This window comes from Diabrotica virgifera, chromosome 4 (assembly GCF_917563875.1).
Source record: "Diabrotica virgifera virgifera chromosome 4, PGI_DIABVI_V3a".
In the NCBI taxonomy this organism is placed as follows: domain Eukaryota; kingdom Metazoa; phylum Arthropoda; class Insecta; order Coleoptera; family Chrysomelidae; genus Diabrotica; species Diabrotica virgifera.
In genome coordinates, this window is record NC_065446.1 from 139388863 (window position 1) to 139406307 (window position 17445).

Below are 17445 nucleotides of genomic sequence, written 5' to 3' on the forward strand. Positions count from 1 at the left end.
GGCACATCAAGAAGAAGAAGTACCTGTATGTATGTATGCTATTCAATTTTACTGAACAATGTATTGAATCATCCACATTGCTCAACCGAATTGCATGGTCTATCCGCCTTATATTTAGATTCGACCCAATAAACACACTAGTTATATGTATTTGGAAAATTAAGGGAACTTAATGACTATAAGTTATTATTTATATCTTTTATGTATGTAGTTTGGGTTTATATTTTTTATGTCTTTTGGTTAGTGTTTCATTGGAAGTTGCCCTTTAAGGCAAATTTCCTCTCCCAAGGCAAATATCTGGATCCGCCACTGGATAAAAGATGTTTAAAAAAATACCAGAATCCATCATTCAAATAATTTTAGAACATAAATTTTTCCATTTATTCCTTTATTTGTCATGTATATTCATTGTAGCTGTATGTATATGACGAAATGGTCGACGAAAAACCCCAGTATCTTGTAACAGTGGGTATTTTTCGTGAAATTAAACCCAAATATGTTTTGACAATGGGAGGAAGGAACGAAGAATTCACAAAAGTACTCATTGATATCATCAATTATGGTGATAGTTATCAGAATTCGACGACAACTTCGGACACTGTTCAGTCGCTGCCTCCAAATTTGTTCATAGCAACCGCAAAAGAATACAGTAAGTACTTAATATTATGTAATTGAATGGTGTGCTACAACAATGTTGTAAGCGACAGAATCGAGATTATGCAGGAGATGAAAAAAACACATTGACAAGCCATTTATGAACATACGGATAGCAACATTGCGGTACGAAAAACTCCGGGAAGGCAAAATATTTTTAGCCAGATTGAAAGATGATCGCATTGGTCTTTGGATATACAATAATATTGCATTAAAACCTCACTTTGACCCAATATGTCGCTTACAACATTGTTGTAGCCCACCATTCAATTATCAAACAGTGGACAAAAGTTTTTTCTAAAGGCATGTATTCACTATGTTCGCGCTCATCTTACGCTCCGCGCTCTTGCTCAATATTTTATTTTATTTTATTTTTACTGTATTTTATTAAAACTGTAACAATCTAAACCTTCCGAATATTGGTTAGCAAACCTAGGTGTTCTGGACATGAAGGAGTTGTGTCCGTAGTTAGTGCGATGGGGTCTAGTGTAAAAATATTGATTAAGCCTCGTTTGTTCTGGGAACATGGAGACTAATTTTCTCCAATAGTTGAGGACCAAAATTATTTTAGTGTAGTATATTATAAAATATTGTGAGATCCTTATGCATGCGTCGGATTTGGAGAGAGGTTATGTTGAGAGACTTTTCTATATTAGAATAGTTAATTTCATCAACCCTCTGTTTTTGTTTAAATGCAACAAATCTTAAGAACTTGTGCTGAATTTTCTCAATAGCTAGAATATGGGTGTTATAGTGTGGAGACCAAACACATAAACACTAATCTAGGTAAGGTCTCACAAGTGAACAATACAATACTTTTATGGATAGGATATTTAGAAAGTCTTTTGCACAACGTTTGATAAACCCTAAAAGTTTAAGTGATTTTAAGACAATAGATGAGATATGGGGGATGTAGGATAAGCTGGAATCGAGCACAACACCTAGGTCTTTTATCTGAGATACAGAGTCTAAAGGACAATCCTTAATAGTTTAGATATGATTTGTAGGAGTTCTATTTCGACCAAAAACCATTAAGTGACACTTTTTAACATTAAGTTCCATTCCGTTGCTATCACACCAATAGCTCAACCGATCCAAGTCAGATTGTAATTTTTGATAGTCACCATCATTCACGATTTTCAAATATAATTTTAAATCGTCAGCAAACATTACGAAAAAAGCAAAGTGGAAACAGGAGACAATATCATTAACATAGATATTGAATAGAAGGAGTCCAAGATGTGATCCTTGTGGCACTCCTGAAAGTACCTTAATTTCAAACGATTTAAAACCCTGAACACGTACTATTTGTATTCTTTCAGATAGGTAGGATAATAACCTAAATAATAGATAATAAAATAAAATAATAGATAACAACCATTCTAAAAATTCACCCTGCATACCCAGACCTCTCAACTTATTGATTAAAATCTTGTGATTTACCCGGTCAAACGCCTTTGTAAAGTCTGTGTATACAGCATGAACCTGGAAGCCACCTTCAAGAGATTCCACAAGGAAGTCGGTAAATGTCAATAAATTAAGTTCAGTGGAGCGGCTAGAGAGAAATCCAAATTGCTGGTTCGTAAAACAGCATTTCAAACTTGCTGACAAATAGTCACAAACAAGACTCTCAAAAACTTTGAGAATACAACTCATAATGCTAATCGGACGATAATTGTTCACTTGAGATTTTAGTATTGGGGTAAGAAAGCTAGTTTTCCATTAGGCTGGGAACATCCCGGTCTTTAATGACAGGTTAAAAATGTGAAAAAGAGGTCTAGAAAGTAAAAAAGCTTAAGTGTTTAAGAACAGAAGGTAGAAGATCATATGGACCTGGCCCCTTGTTGCTATTCAAAATGGAAAGTTTTTCATATATAGACGAAATAAAAATGCCAAATTGAGATATAGTAAATTGTGATAAGTTGATGTCACCAGAATCTAAAATATTATCCTGCAAAACACAATCCACCTACCTCTAGGACCAGTGATATTATTATAGTGTACAACTGATGGTATGTTAGGTTTGCTATTTTTATTACTAACAAATTTCCAAAAATTCCTAATATTATCCCTGAGAGATGATTCAGTTAATGCAATGAAATAACGACAACATTGTTGTTTTAAGTGTTTACATTGAGCCCTTAATGCAGAAAATTTATTAAAGAGAGTGGGGGATTTAGTTCTCAGATATTCTTTGTGAACTTTCTTTTCCTGAATAATTGTAACTTTGAGATCTGGAGAAAACCACACCGGAAATTTCTTTGCTGAATACTTTTTAACGGGAACATAAAAATCCATTGTTAAGTATGCAATATCGTAAAAAATACTGATCATGTCATCAAGAGACTTATTTTTAAACAAATTATCTCAATTAAATTGAGAAAGAAAACTTGTAACATCTAGGACGTTCATCGCATGGAAATCTCTATAAAAGCGTCACCAGTCAGTCCAGGGTTGTTAACACATGATTCACAATTAAATTCAAAAGATGTAGGTGGATAATGAATATCCAAAGGAAGTAGGACTATCTCTGCTGTTGATATCTTAGCTTCGCCATCGTCCATGAAAATCAGATCCAGCAAATTGTTGTGTGCATTTTTAACGGAGTTGACTTGATAAAGGTTATGGTATGAGCATGAAGCTGAAAGAATCTGTATGGATTCAACTTAACGAGGTGAAGTTTCTGTCAGAGGGGTACCCACTGAAGACATTCCATCCTTGGATCAGTTACAGTAAGGAAGATTAAAGTCCCCAAGGATACAAAGCTTGTGATCCTCGATTTTCATCCGATAGTTTCTCCACATTCTCCGTAAACTCCCAATATTTCTCTGGTTCAGTTCGTGGTGGACAATAAGCAGTAGCAATGATGATCTTATTGCTTCCAACTTCAATTTTAACAAACAAATGTTCAACACTGTTACTTGCTAACAAAACTGTGCTAGATATTGTTTTACGGACAGCTATAAGCACCCAACCTTTACGAGAAAAAATGCTTGTTGATAAAGATCTATCCTTTCGGTGGATGTTGTAGTCAAACATTTGTAGTTCAGAATTGTTAATGTCACTAGTCAACCATGTTTCATTTAGCACTATAATGTCATATTGTGAGTATGATATATTCTCATAGAGTAGATTAAGATTTAAGTTTTGTAAGAGTAATATAGTGGATACGTTCGCGCTCTCAGAGCGTGCAACGGTGAGCGCTCTAATTCAGCTCTGCAGTCTGTGGCAACTTACTCGTATATGTAGAGGAGCGCATGCCGTATCCAATGGAGCAGTTACAGGAGCGCAAGAGGTTCGTGAACATTGTGGATACATGCCTTTAGACACATGTTATTCTGGTGCTCGTCCTCGCTGAGAAGTAATGTGTATTTAAATATAGAAGATCTATCTTCTTCTTTATGTACCATATCCTTTCAGAATGTTGGTTACTATCATAGGTATCTTAATTTTATTCACTGCCACCCTAACTAGCATGCTGTATCATCCCCATACCAATCTCGCAACTGCTTCAACCATGAGGTTCTTCTTCGTCCTGGTACTGCGTTTGCCTGCTATTTTCCCTTGCATAATATTTTGTAGCAACCTAGCTTTGGGACTTCTCATTACATGTCCGAAATACTCCAGCTTTCTCTTCTTATGGTGCTTTTATTCGCAGTCCAGGTCCAGGACTCGGCACCATAAAGTTAGACCTAGAACAAGTAGGCGGATAGTCAATGCCAATTGTAGGTCTCTGTTACATAATACCTTGGACATCCTTCTAAAAGCGCCTCTAGCCTGATCTGTCCTAGATCTAATTTCGCCGTGAGTCTCTGCGTTACAATTTAATTGACATCCAAGGTAAACAATTTGATCAACTTTTCCAAGTTTGGTATCATTTACATATATACAATTTTATATTCTGTTGTTTACTTATTACGAGTATTTTGGTTTTCCGTATGTTTAGATCCAGACATGCTTCCTTAAGCAGGCCGCATATCAAAGATACATGAAACGTAAAACATGAAACATAAAACGTGAAACACGTTTCATGAAAATAAAACAATGCTAAACAAATAGAAGTCCGCATACCAATGAAACGAGTGTGATTCATGCCTGTGAAACATTTTTATCTTCCGAAGGCGCACACCAAAGAAACATGAAACGTGAAACACAGTTCATGGAAATAAAACACTGCTAAACAAATAGACGTCCGCATAATATGTATGATACGAGTGTGATTCATGCCTATGAAACATTTTTATCTTCTTGAAACCTGTTTTATGAAATAGGACGTGTTCTATTTTTCGATATCAGTTTCATTGTTTTGAATACCTAATTAATTACGTGCGTAAAACAAATGCCGACCAAGAATTTAATATTACATTGGTTTTTGTGGTGGACCAGAATAAAGAGTTGCACAATTATAACCTGGAGTGGTACTCGAATAGACAATAACAAGAAATATCGTTTTTTTACACCAGGACCCACAATAAAATAATGTAAATGTTTGAATACTCATTCTATAAAATTATTGAAATTTAGCAAGATGATTATTTAATTGAAATTTAATAAAAAATTTTCTTCTTGGTAAAAGGTATATTAGTTTAAAAAGCCCTAAAGGGCTACAAACATATGAACAAAACGTTTTCGCTCTGTAACAAGAGCATCATTAGTGTTACAAGAACATGGTGAGCCAACCAAAAAATACAAGGTCAAAGCCTTTAAAAAAACAGACAAAAGTCTAGTATAAATAAATACATCGAAAAATCCAAAGGATGGATAAAATTCCTAAGGATACGGCCCTAGGGCAACATATGACTCCCACACGTGGTAAGTGGGTCAAAAGGTAACTAGGTCATTATGTTATGAGTGGTGGCAGGCAACCCCTGCAGTTGCCCTTTAGGGCTTTTTAAACTAATATACCTTTTACCAAGAAGAAAATTTTTTATTAAATTTCACTTGTAATTAATGGTATACAGCCAACTACAGGAATTTCTTCCTTGTGGATGATTATTTAATTTGTTTGCAACCAAATATTATGTACTATGGTTATGATTTTTGGACAGTAATAAGAGTTTCCACAACAGCAACGACCTCGTCATCATCACTTTCTATTATTTACTATACAAATTTTATTTTTTTTTCTTTGATTAGTATATTAGTGTAAGCACCAGAGGTTAAACTTCGCAAACTCGACACAAGTCCGGTTTTACTTTTTTTCTGGTATATCAAGGGGTGCTTATTATGAGACTAACATTTTCTTAGAAGATTTGCCCCAGAACACCCATTTTCATTTCTTTTAAGGGGGTAGGGAAAAATCCTACTCCATCAGTAAGGTTTTTTATAAATATATATATTATGGTTATTGCAACATCCCTGCGGAAACTACCCTTTTTTTGAAACAACGCTTATACAAAATTAATGACCACTATTTGCTCTACAAATAAGGTCTTATGCATTTTTTTCGTGTATGCAACCGTTACGTCACAGTGGCGCCGCAAACCTCAGAAATGCTTTGGCGGGCTCCAGTTTTTGTTTTTTTTCGTCACCTATTTATTTTATTAATAACATACTTATGACAAATAAAAGAACATACTGTCTGCTACATATTATGACCTATATATTATATTTTACTTTATTTGCACCCTCCTGCCCGGCGGTGGCCCAGAGTCAATTTTTGCATATTTTCTTTATTCATTTTCCTTTTTTTGGGTGGTTTCGGGGAAAATATGGGGGTGAATTATACAAATTTGTAAATAACACTTGTACATGGGTAATCGCTGAAAGTTTTTTTACGCTAGCATAATTAAGATGATATAAAAAGGACAATGCCCTTAAAAAATGGACAATGCCCTTAAATGAAACGTATACCAAAAAAATCAGACATTTATTTGTAAGCTGGGTTGCTTCTTGATTCCCATTACGGTTAGGGAAAAATAATTTTTTTAAAACATCTTTTTTAAAAACTTGTCAAATTTGGGGCGCCACCTCCGCTAAACGGTGTGTGATAGATATATTCTGTCGCGGAATAAATTGTAGGAAATATAGTCCTCTTCATATTTCTATTAAGGAATTTTTTGCAATAACGTACAGGAAGGGTTATGTTTCGCAAAAACCACAAACCCTTTTTCAAAAAACCACAAACACCCATTTTCATCCCTTTAAAGGGATGAAAATGGGTGTTCCTGGGCGAAATCTTTTAAGAAAAAGTTAGTCTCTTTAAAAGCACCTCTTGATATACTGAAAAAAAAACCGGACTTGTGTCGAGTTTGCGAAGTTCAACCTCTGTTGTTTCGTACACTATATAACATGAAACGGTTTCGTTCTTCACAATTTATTTGTTTCATGTTTCACGTTTTATGTTTCAAGTTTCTTTAATATTAAAAAGCAATTAAAGAGCTGCGCCGACAGCAACGACTATGTCACTATCCATTGCCGACTATATTTCATTTTTGTTTCATCGATTAGCATATCACATGAAACGGTTACTTTTTTTACAATTTATTTGTTTCATGTTTCACGTTTAATGTTTCACGTTTCATGTTTCTTTGATGTGCGGCCTGCTTTATAACACACAACGACAGTATCTATCAAGTAACGTTTACAGATCTTCTGGAGTAGAGCTAGGAGAATTGTGTCGTCCGCGTATTCCAAATTATTGATGACTTCACCGTTCACAATTATTAGGTACTACTTCTTATTTTTCAAAAAATGCATTTCTGAAAATTATTTCGGAATAAACGTTGAAAAGCATGGGCAACAAGAGGCATCATGCCGTACTCTTCTTTTAATATTAAGAGCCTGTGATTCCAAAAACCGTCTACTAAAACTAATGTTGTTTGATTCCAATACAAATTTGCAATTATGCGAACGTCTCTGTCATCCAAGCCAATGTCTTTTAGAACTTTGATTAATATTGAGTGCTTAACACGATCAAATGCCTTTTGGGAGCTAACAAAACAACAGTATATGTTTACCTACAGATATATCACGGCAAGTACATTCATCCCAAACAATGCCTCTCTCGTTCCAAATCCGTTACGGAAGTCAAACTGTGTGTGACTTGGTATTCCTCGCATTTATTATAGATGGGTACTGACATGTATTACCTTCAGAAAAATTTTCAATAAATGGTTTAATAAACTGATGGTTCTATAATCAGTTAATCAGCACAGGTTTTGCTGTTGTCTTCTTATGTAGGTGTTCGCTGGTATAAATAATATTGAAAAACGAAGTTTTACCCTCTAAAACATTGCTATCGTTTATAATCTTGTATATTTCAGTTGGAATTTTATTAAGACCTGTCGCTTTGCCATTTTTTGATGATTGTATCGCTTTTAATACCTCAGAGCGTGTTATTAGGGGTCTATGGCCCCTATTATTCCCCTATTATTAGTGGTCTATGAGTAATATATAGAAGATCTATGTATTAATAGTATCCAGTAGCCTCCCATACTATAATTTGATAAAACAAGACCAAGACTATTTCTTACAGCTTAATCATTGAGATCTCCTTCCAGGCTCATTTCAAGAGAAAAGACGAGCATCCTTAATGTCTTACAGTACGGGCACCGTGCTGTCACACATTAAGAAATACGTTATACATAACTACTATTTTCGTATTTTCAGCATACGAAATTTGCAAAGCAATAATTTCGCAGTTAAGTCTGGCGGCCATCGAAGAGGAACCCTCAACAACGAAACGCGAAGTGTATATACATTCTTTGATTAATTTCGATAACAGATTGCCCTTGCAAGCTATCGGCACTCTGGTCAAATTTTTAGACAAAAACTGGTCGTTTTTTGGAATAACTGACAAGGACGAGTTGAGTTACATTCACATCAACCAAGTTACTAGGTAATCTTTCTAAATTCTAAGAACGCTGAAATAAACTATATTTTTTATGTTTTAATTCCGAAATGAATCCCTTCATACAAATTCCCGTCGGGATGGTACATTATTTATACAGCTCCCGGAGCGAACCATGGCGGGTGAGATAAATCCTGTCTGTGTAGAGACTGTAGAAGGTAGGCGTAGGACCGTCGACAGCGTTTCTCATCGGCCATGGTTCGTTCCGGGAGCTGTACACATTGACGTATTTTATTAAGAGTTATCATTTATTTTTATTGTGTAGGTATTTCAAGAGATAAATACAATGAAACAACAAATATTTTATAAATTTAAAATCAATTTTGTAATACAAAAATAAAATAATATAATAAATATACCAGTCCAACTTTTAGAACATAGAAATTACACTAGAATAAATAGTTATTTATGATATAAGTGTTAAAAGTACAATTTTAAGGCACGCATGTGAAAGTTTGCAGAATGAGCGAAGCGAATTCTGCAATTCACATGAGTGCCTTAAAAATGTACTTTTTAACACGTATATCATCCAATATTTTTTCTACAAACGTCTTATGTATCAACAATTATAATTTATTCATTCTCAATTAAAGGACAATATCTACAAAAACTTTTACTTGAACTTGACTGACATTCCATTTTTATAGTTTTCTTGACATTACATCAAAACTGCCTATACTGTCAATACGTAAATCATAACAACTATAGAATAACATCTTACTTTTATTGTTGTATATTCTAACAAATTTTAATAGTTTTTTTGTTTTTTTCTACAAACGTGTTTCGTGTTTCTACAAAAATGCAATAATACAGTTTAAATTAAATGTAAAAAAACCTTTTAAACCACCTTTTTCAAATTGCACAAGTTGTACTATTAATATTAATGTTAATAAATGAAATATAAGACGTTTCACAATTTGACAATTCACTTTTAACTGCAGTGCCTTAAAATTTTTAAAGCACTAGTGCTTTAAAGTAGCATTTTTAACGCTCCTATGGAGTGCTAAACATTGCATTTGTAACACGGTTGTAGAAAAAGGATTTTAAAAGGAAAACAATTAAATTAATATACTTATCATTTTTTCTTAAAATATATGGGTCATCAATCTTTTTGCATCATAATATATCGCTTAGTTTTAGTGTAATTGACATTTAACAGTAGGTAAAACCGGGGGAATTCTGCGCACCTAAGGTAAAATACTTACAAAAAGTTTCCTATATGCAGACACACTTCCATAATTTAATTAACTACTGAAACTTATATCTCTTGGGAACGTTATTCCCATAAAAAAGGGATTAAAGTTTTACGGATTTGGAAGAAAAAAATTTACTTTAAAAAACTGTCATTGCGCGGTATTCCCCAAAGTACGGGGTAATTCCGCGAAGAGTACGGGGTAATTCTGCGCAGAATTAAATAAATCTGTATTCGAAAAAAAAATATTGTAATAAAGCATACCTATATTGTAAACAAAACAAATTTCTTAAACACAAAATTAAAAAAACACATTAAAGAGATAATTTTACTTTCTGATGTTTTTGGTTCGACCTTGCGACACATATCGCACGTATAATTAACTGCTGAATCCCAACCACTACATTCTGAATGAGCCCAATTCGAACACATTACACAACGGTACCAAATTTCTTTGTCTCTTCCGAATTCACCGCACACCAAAAACATTTTCCTCATTTTCTAATGTTAGATCTACATCATGTAATTCATCATCATCATCATAACTTTCAGACTCAGAATCATCAAAATGTAAGTTTCTAACTCCCAACTTTCTTGCTTACAGGTCGTTTCTTTGCTTTAGTAGCCAGTTTTCCTACGGTTCCTGTCGTTCTTTTCCTGGTTTCAGTTTTTTTGATCTCTTCAGGTTTTTTCTTAAGATTTCTCTTCTCTTGTTTTATTTCTAATTGCGCTTTTAGTGGCGTGGAAGTAAAAACTTTGTTTTGCACGTAATTTGGAACTTTTCTTTATAATTTTGGCAGGAAGAGGCGCTAGCTTTTCAATAGGTACGCTAGACTGAGTTTTAATATTTCCTGACGGTCCAGGCTGGGGTTCAGTTCGGTGGTTTGATTTCAATTTGGCATTATACGATATAGTCATGTGTATAGTTTCATCACATCTCGATTATCCCGGTTGAGGTTCGGTATTTCTAGGTTGAGTTATCTGCATAGTTTCATCACATCCCGATGATCCCGGTTAAGGTTCAGTATTTCTAGGTGGAGTTCTCTGCATAGTTTCATCACATCTCGATTATCCCGGTTTTGGTTCGATATTTCTGGGTGGAGTTCTCTGCAGACTTTCGTCACATTTCGACTGCTTAAGGGCACTGTCATCATTGGTATCGTCGGTTTCATTTAAGTCCATTACAATGTGCATATCTGAAACTTCAGTGTGATCTACTAAGCTGAAATCATCTTCAGAGAATTTATTAAGATCTATGGGCTATATTCCAGCAGAACATAACCCGGATATTCCTTTGTCCATCGTGGCAACTCTCAGATATGCTTGTTAAAAATGGAAGCAAGTTCAAAATGTGTGATCTTTTCATGAGTATGAGTTCTCAGATACAAGTCGCACTCACGATTGAAAGCATTCTTTAGGGGCCCAAAAAAAGTTAGGTCAAGAGGTTGAAACCTGTGTGAGGTATGAGGGGGAAGTGAAACCATAACAATTCCGTGCGATCTGCTGCAGTAAGTATAAATCTCCAAAAAAATACGACTCTCATGGTTATCCAATATGAGAAGTAATGGATCTTCTTTCGAAGCCTTTATATGCTGACAAAATGTTTTATCTAGTCGAAAAATAACTCTTCACTTATCCAACCGTTTGTTGAATATCTGCATATGGCTCCAATTGGGCCTCCTCTCAATTGTGGATTCATACGTATTCGATGGAATATGAACATAGAAGGGACAAACTGTCCTGAAACATTTACAGCGCATACTATGCTAACATTTTTCCCTCTTTCCCAAGATATTGCGGATTCTACTTGCTTTTGACCTTTTGGTGCCAAACTTTTTGATGGTTTCTGGACCGTAGAAATGCCCTTTTCACCTACATTAAAAATTCGACTCTCAGGAAATTTGAACTTTTCCATAACTGTGAGTAGATTGTTAAAAAATCGTTCAACCTCATCTTTATTGAATGCAGAACTGCGGTTTTGACTGGTACCTCCGGGTTTTCTAACACTACCTAATGTCTGGATGATGCTTTAACAATAGTTCTAACCAATCTTTACCAGCGATTTTCTTTATCAAGTCGAAACGGTGTTTTGTTTTATTCTCTTCAGCAAACTCTTATGCTAAACGCCTTAGTTCTGCTGGTGTAATTCCAAAAAATTCGCCAACTTTTTAACATGGTTGGCTATGGTGGATTCCTGTTCATCATTAAAAATTGGTTTCCTACCAAGTTTTATTTTTTATGGCTATTATACTTTAGTTTTTCACGTAGAGTGGATTCTAGAATATTGAACGATCGACCTACTCCTCGTATTTTTCGCCCAGATCGTATAGCATGGATAGCAGCTTTTAGTTCATCTTCTGTCCATTTTGATCTTTCGCTTTTCCGAACGTAAGCACGAGGCATTTTGGAATCTAAACTGCAATACAAACAGTATATCAGCAAAAATTCTTACACGGGGTAATATCGCGCAGCTCGAAATTACCCCGACACAGCTGAGCGTTATTCCCCCTAAGTGACTAACATTACAACTTATCAGTGTTCGTTAATGACTAAATACAATGCATTGTTTTTGTACGTGAAATTATCTATACATATAAAGCAAAATAATCATTGAATTGTTTTAATGAAAATTAATAGCAAAAGCACTTACCTACCACTTTTTAAAGATGAGTCGAAAATTACATCAACGTCAACGTCTTGAAAAACAAACAATAGGTGACCTTGTCTAAACCAATACTACGAATGCAGTCAAATTACAAACATGTGGTCGGCTAGCAAATACGAGACATGTGTTGAATGTTGCAATACTTATTACGTTATTACTTATTATGTCAAAGAATACTCCATCCAACAAGAAGCGAAAGCACCTGTCGGCTCCTTTGATGTTCATCATCCAGCCTCAAAAGTCCACTGCTGAACATAGGCCTCCTCCCCTCGTTTCCAACTCCATCTATCCTGCGCCTCTCTCATCCAATTTTTATTTACCTTTTTTAAGTCGTCAGTCCATCTTGTAGGCGGTCGACCGACGCTTCTCTTGTCTTCTCTTGGCCTCCATTCCAATAACCTCTTCGTCCATCGCCCATCTGTCATTCTGGCTATGTATCCTGCCGATCTCCACTTCAACTTGGCTATCCTCTCGATGACGTCAGTCACCTTTGTTCTTCTCCTGATTTCTTCGTTTCTGATTTTGTCTCGCAGAGTTATTCCTAACATTGACCGCTCCATTCTTCTCTGCGTGACTCTTAGTTTGGTAGCCGAGGCTTTAGTTAAGGTAAGTGTTTCTGATCCTTACGTCAAGACTGGGAGGACACACTGATCAAATACCTTTCTCTTTAGGCATGTGGGCAATTCACTTTTAAAAGTTTCTCTCAGTTTTCCAAATGCTGCCCACCCAAGACCTATTCTTCTCTTCAGTTCATGAGTTTGGTTATTCCTGCCAATCGTAATTTCATGCCCCAGGTATTTATATCTATCTACGAGTTCTATTTCCTTCCCAACAATACTGATGTTCTGGTTGGGTACCAAATTTGTCATTATTTTTGTTTTCGAGATGTTTATATATTTAAACCTACATTTTCTGTAGCCACAACGAGATCTTGTACAATCTCTCTTGCCATACCTAGATCCTCAGCTACTATGACTATAACTATATCATCGGCGAAGCGTAAGTTGTTTAGGTATTCTCCATCTATTTTTATTCCCTTTGTCATCCAATCCAAACCCTTTGATGTTCTGGGGACAGAAATATCGGTCGGAGAATGGTAGTGGTAATACTTCACACTACACTAAGAAAAGTAATGAGGAATTCGTTAAAAACAGTAGGAAATTTGAGTTACACTGAGAAACAAAGTAATAATTGAAACTATGGTGTTTTTAAGTTAATATATTTAATATGAATTGTATTTTTTTCTGTAAAATTTAATATAACCCATATATAAATTTTGTACTGATAAGTAAAAAGGTTTTAAGTTAAAAATATCGATTTTGACTAAGTTTTTTAAACTATGTAAACGTGATGGATTTTTAATGCTTAGTCGAACTTAATAGTTAATTTTAAAATAGAGATGAAAATTTCTATCGATTTCTATTACCTTTTTTTCGTACTAAAAAACTGGTCAAAATAGATATTTTTGACCCAAGACCTTTTTACTTACTACAGAATTATACTTTCAAATTTTCTATTAACTTTGTCTTAGGTTGATGACTTTTTTTGATTAATTATTTATATGGGAAATAAGCCACAATTAAAATGATTATTAAATATAAAATCATTTTAATTGTGGCTTATTTCCCATATAAATAATTAATCATAAAAATGCCACAAGGAAATAGCTTCAGAACAACATGACTTTTTTTGTTTCCTTTTGAGAAATTTCTTTGAATGTCTATTGACCTCCAACACCACCATATTCTCGCTGCATGAGGAAACTCTGCGGCTGAGGCTAGAATGAATTTATTCACCTTCGATTTCTTTCTGTGCATTTGAGGTTTCTGGAAACTCTGGTTGTACTGTACCAAATTCAATTCATCTGGATATACATATAACAATTATCCCATCACATCTAGCATCTAATACCTGGGAATTAATATATCAGCTGACAACAATATCGAAGAAGAGGTAAAAGAACAAATTTAATAATTAAAGCTAGTAGAACGCCCGGATGCCTAAACGACACAATTTGGAAAAACAAACACGTAAGAGTGCAAACAAAGGCCCTAATATATAAGTCAGTTATTAGACCAGTTATGACTTATACGGCCGAAATAAGACCAGATATAAGCAAAACACAAAATTATCTGGAGACCAACGAAATGAAGATCTTAAGAAGGATTGCTGGAAAATGACTACAGGACAGGGTAAGAAGTGAGGAAATCAGACGCATATGTGGGGTAGACAATATAAATACCTGGGTAAAGAACAGAAAAGAAGAGTGGAATCAACATATAGGCAGGATTTTTATTTCAAGGATAGTAAGAATAGCCAGGGACAAGTCACCGTTAGGCAGAATAAGTATAGGGTCCCCAAGGAAAAGCTGGAATGACAATTTAGGGACAGAATGAAATGCACCGTTGAATAAAAACAGGCAGTACTGCCTATATAAAAGAAAGAAGACATCAGATCTAGCATCTAGCCACCTTAACCTGTTTCTTATTTTGTTTCCAATAGGATTCACACCCAATGTTTTCGTATATACTCATTCCTAACATTATCTTTTCTAGTTATTCGCTAGTTCTAGTTATTAATAACTACGGGTTTAATACGGGACTTAACCTAACCCCAATGAAGCTCTGCTTTCACATAAAATTTTTCAGTTTCAGCTGCATTCGCTCTCTCTCTAATTGTTACCGTCTGATACATCTCTTGTACCACTCTCACATATTCAGCCGGCACTCATTTCCTACTTAGTACCAATAGGTTTCTGGTAACTTTGCTATATATCTTCTCAAGATTAATAAACACTATGTGCAAGTCTTTATGAAACTTAGATCTATTCTGAGCAACTCTCAGCTGAACTTACAACTAAGAATCAAGTTCCTAAAATGTTATGTGTATCCTGTATTACTATATGGATGTGAAACCTGGATCATGAAGGTTAACATGATGAACAAATTAGAAGCCTTTGAGATGTGGTCATATCGTAGAATGCTCAGAATATCTTGGGTTCAACGCATTTCTAACAGAGAAGTCTTAAACAGAGTAGGTCAAGGCGAAGGTGACTTAATGAAGATGATAAAAAAGAGAAAACTTGAATATCTGGGGCATATAATGAGAGGTAGCAGATACAGGATGCTGCAGTTAATACTCAATGGAAAGATCCGACGGAAAAAGAGGAATTGGTCGAAAGAAATATTCATGGCTCCGAAACCTTCGTCAATGGACTGGCTTATCGGCAGATCAATTGTTACATGCCGCACAAGATCGAGAACGATATCGGCAAATTGTTATGGAAGCTACCCACGCCTAAAAATTTGGGCACGGTACTTAAAGAAGAAGAAGCAAGTCTTTCTCTTCCACTCATAAGCTTTTCCCTCGGCTGTCATAAAATAAAAATTGATGTTGTGGACCTGCCTTGCACAAATTCAAAATAACTTTTATTTCTAGAACCGTACACATTTTGTTAGATTTCAAATGTACGATAACGAAAACACATTTTGAATAGGGTGCTAAGACAAATACTTAATGATCTGAACAAAATTAAACAAATATTTGTTTACTGGAAATAAAAAAAACTATTGCAAATTAAATATAAAACTCTAAATAGCTATGTTTAAATTGTTTTTATTCTTTATTAAAAATCTGGGAATAAATAATTTTAATACATAGGTACGTATATGGAATCATCTAAATGTTTGAAAATGAATGAAAAAACTTGGCGGATGGTACATGCGCAAAGAAATTTGGATCGTGAAATAGTCGATGCTTTTGGATGGAGTATTCTTTGCTTATGCCGTGTTGTGTTACCAAGATACTGATGCTCGGAATTTCCCCGCGCGCGGAATCCCCCCGGCTTCCCCTACTCATTTTAAAGGTCTTTTATAGTACTATAAAATAATGTGTTCGTGGCATTATACCCGAAAAATCGACAATCTTTCTGTTGATTCAAGTTGAATGCACTGATTCGAGCATGCACAAAAAATCTCCTTTCACACAGGTACCATATCTCTCTTTGTACCTATGTATTATAACTATAAGATTTATGAAAAACGAATCTCTTTGTTTTTTTTATGTTACAAAAATGTTTCTTACAGTTTCTTTCGTTAGATGTATAGTTTTGTTATTCGCATAAAACCGTGCGAAAAGGTGTCATTTTTCAATGAAAATGGCAAATTTTCAACCACGAATAACTCAAAAATATTGAATTTTCAACAAAAATTATAGAACAATTTTTGCTTAGAATTAGAAAAAAATGTTTCTACCCCCGAGAAGGGGTGAGAACCACCCCCAAGATAAAAGCGTATTTTGGCATAGGGTAGACTTTGTTTCTTGAGCTATTCCCAAATACCCTCATTGACTGCACTATTAGGATTATGCCTTTATATTTTGTTTATTTATCGATTTTGATGATTTTATTTTATAATTTTTATAGAAAAGATCAAGTACTCATAGACAACTCAACTTTTGAAGCACTACAAATATTTTCAAAGCGTGGGCACGAATCAGGATTCAAAAGAGGCTTGCATTCTAGCGATAGAGAGGGGCTGAGTGTATATAAATTGTTTTCAGTCAATTGCAAATCAACAGTTGGTCTAGTTACGTTAAGGTAAGTAACGTACAATTTGTATTAGATTGTAATTTTAACGTGCAATACTCGTGTAAAGAACAGTTTATACATGCAAAATTGTTTGTATTTGGCTCATGGCTATGCCCAATGATACACGAATCTCATGATAGGTACAGTTGTACAGAAATATCTGAAACCGCGAAGGTCACATAGGTAGCAAATCAAGGAGAGGGGACTTCAGTTGAACGAGTTAGTGCAAAGAGTAAACATCCATTTAAAATGCATTGTGCATGAAATCGGAGGTTTTGCGACATTATCAGAAAAAATCGTCGAATAGTTGTTTATTTACAATATATTTAATGTATTTATAATAAATATGAATATTACAAGTGCAGAGACCTATTATATTAATTAATATCCGGATAAAGGCAGGAGAACCGTCTTAAACAAACTACAGAAAAAAGTTTTGACAGAATAGAGAGTTACGTATGTATGACTTTTATAGATCTTGAGAAGGCATATGA

The 17445-nt window shown here is 34.7% G+C and overlaps 1 protein-coding gene across 1 annotated transcript in view; it reads left to right on the forward strand.

Moving 5' to 3' along the window:
* Nucleotides 1-17445, forward strand: part of LOC114345565 (mutS protein homolog 5-like) — a 211409-nt gene that overhangs the window by 23559 nt on the left and 170405 nt on the right. The window contains exons 2-4 of the mRNA XM_050649332.1: nucleotides 415-649; nucleotides 8266-8494; nucleotides 16787-16960. Coding sequence (XP_050505289.1) covers nucleotides 415-649; nucleotides 8266-8494; nucleotides 16787-16960 — 638 coding nt within the window. The remainder of the gene's footprint in view (nucleotides 1-414; nucleotides 650-8265; nucleotides 8495-16786; nucleotides 16961-17445) is intronic.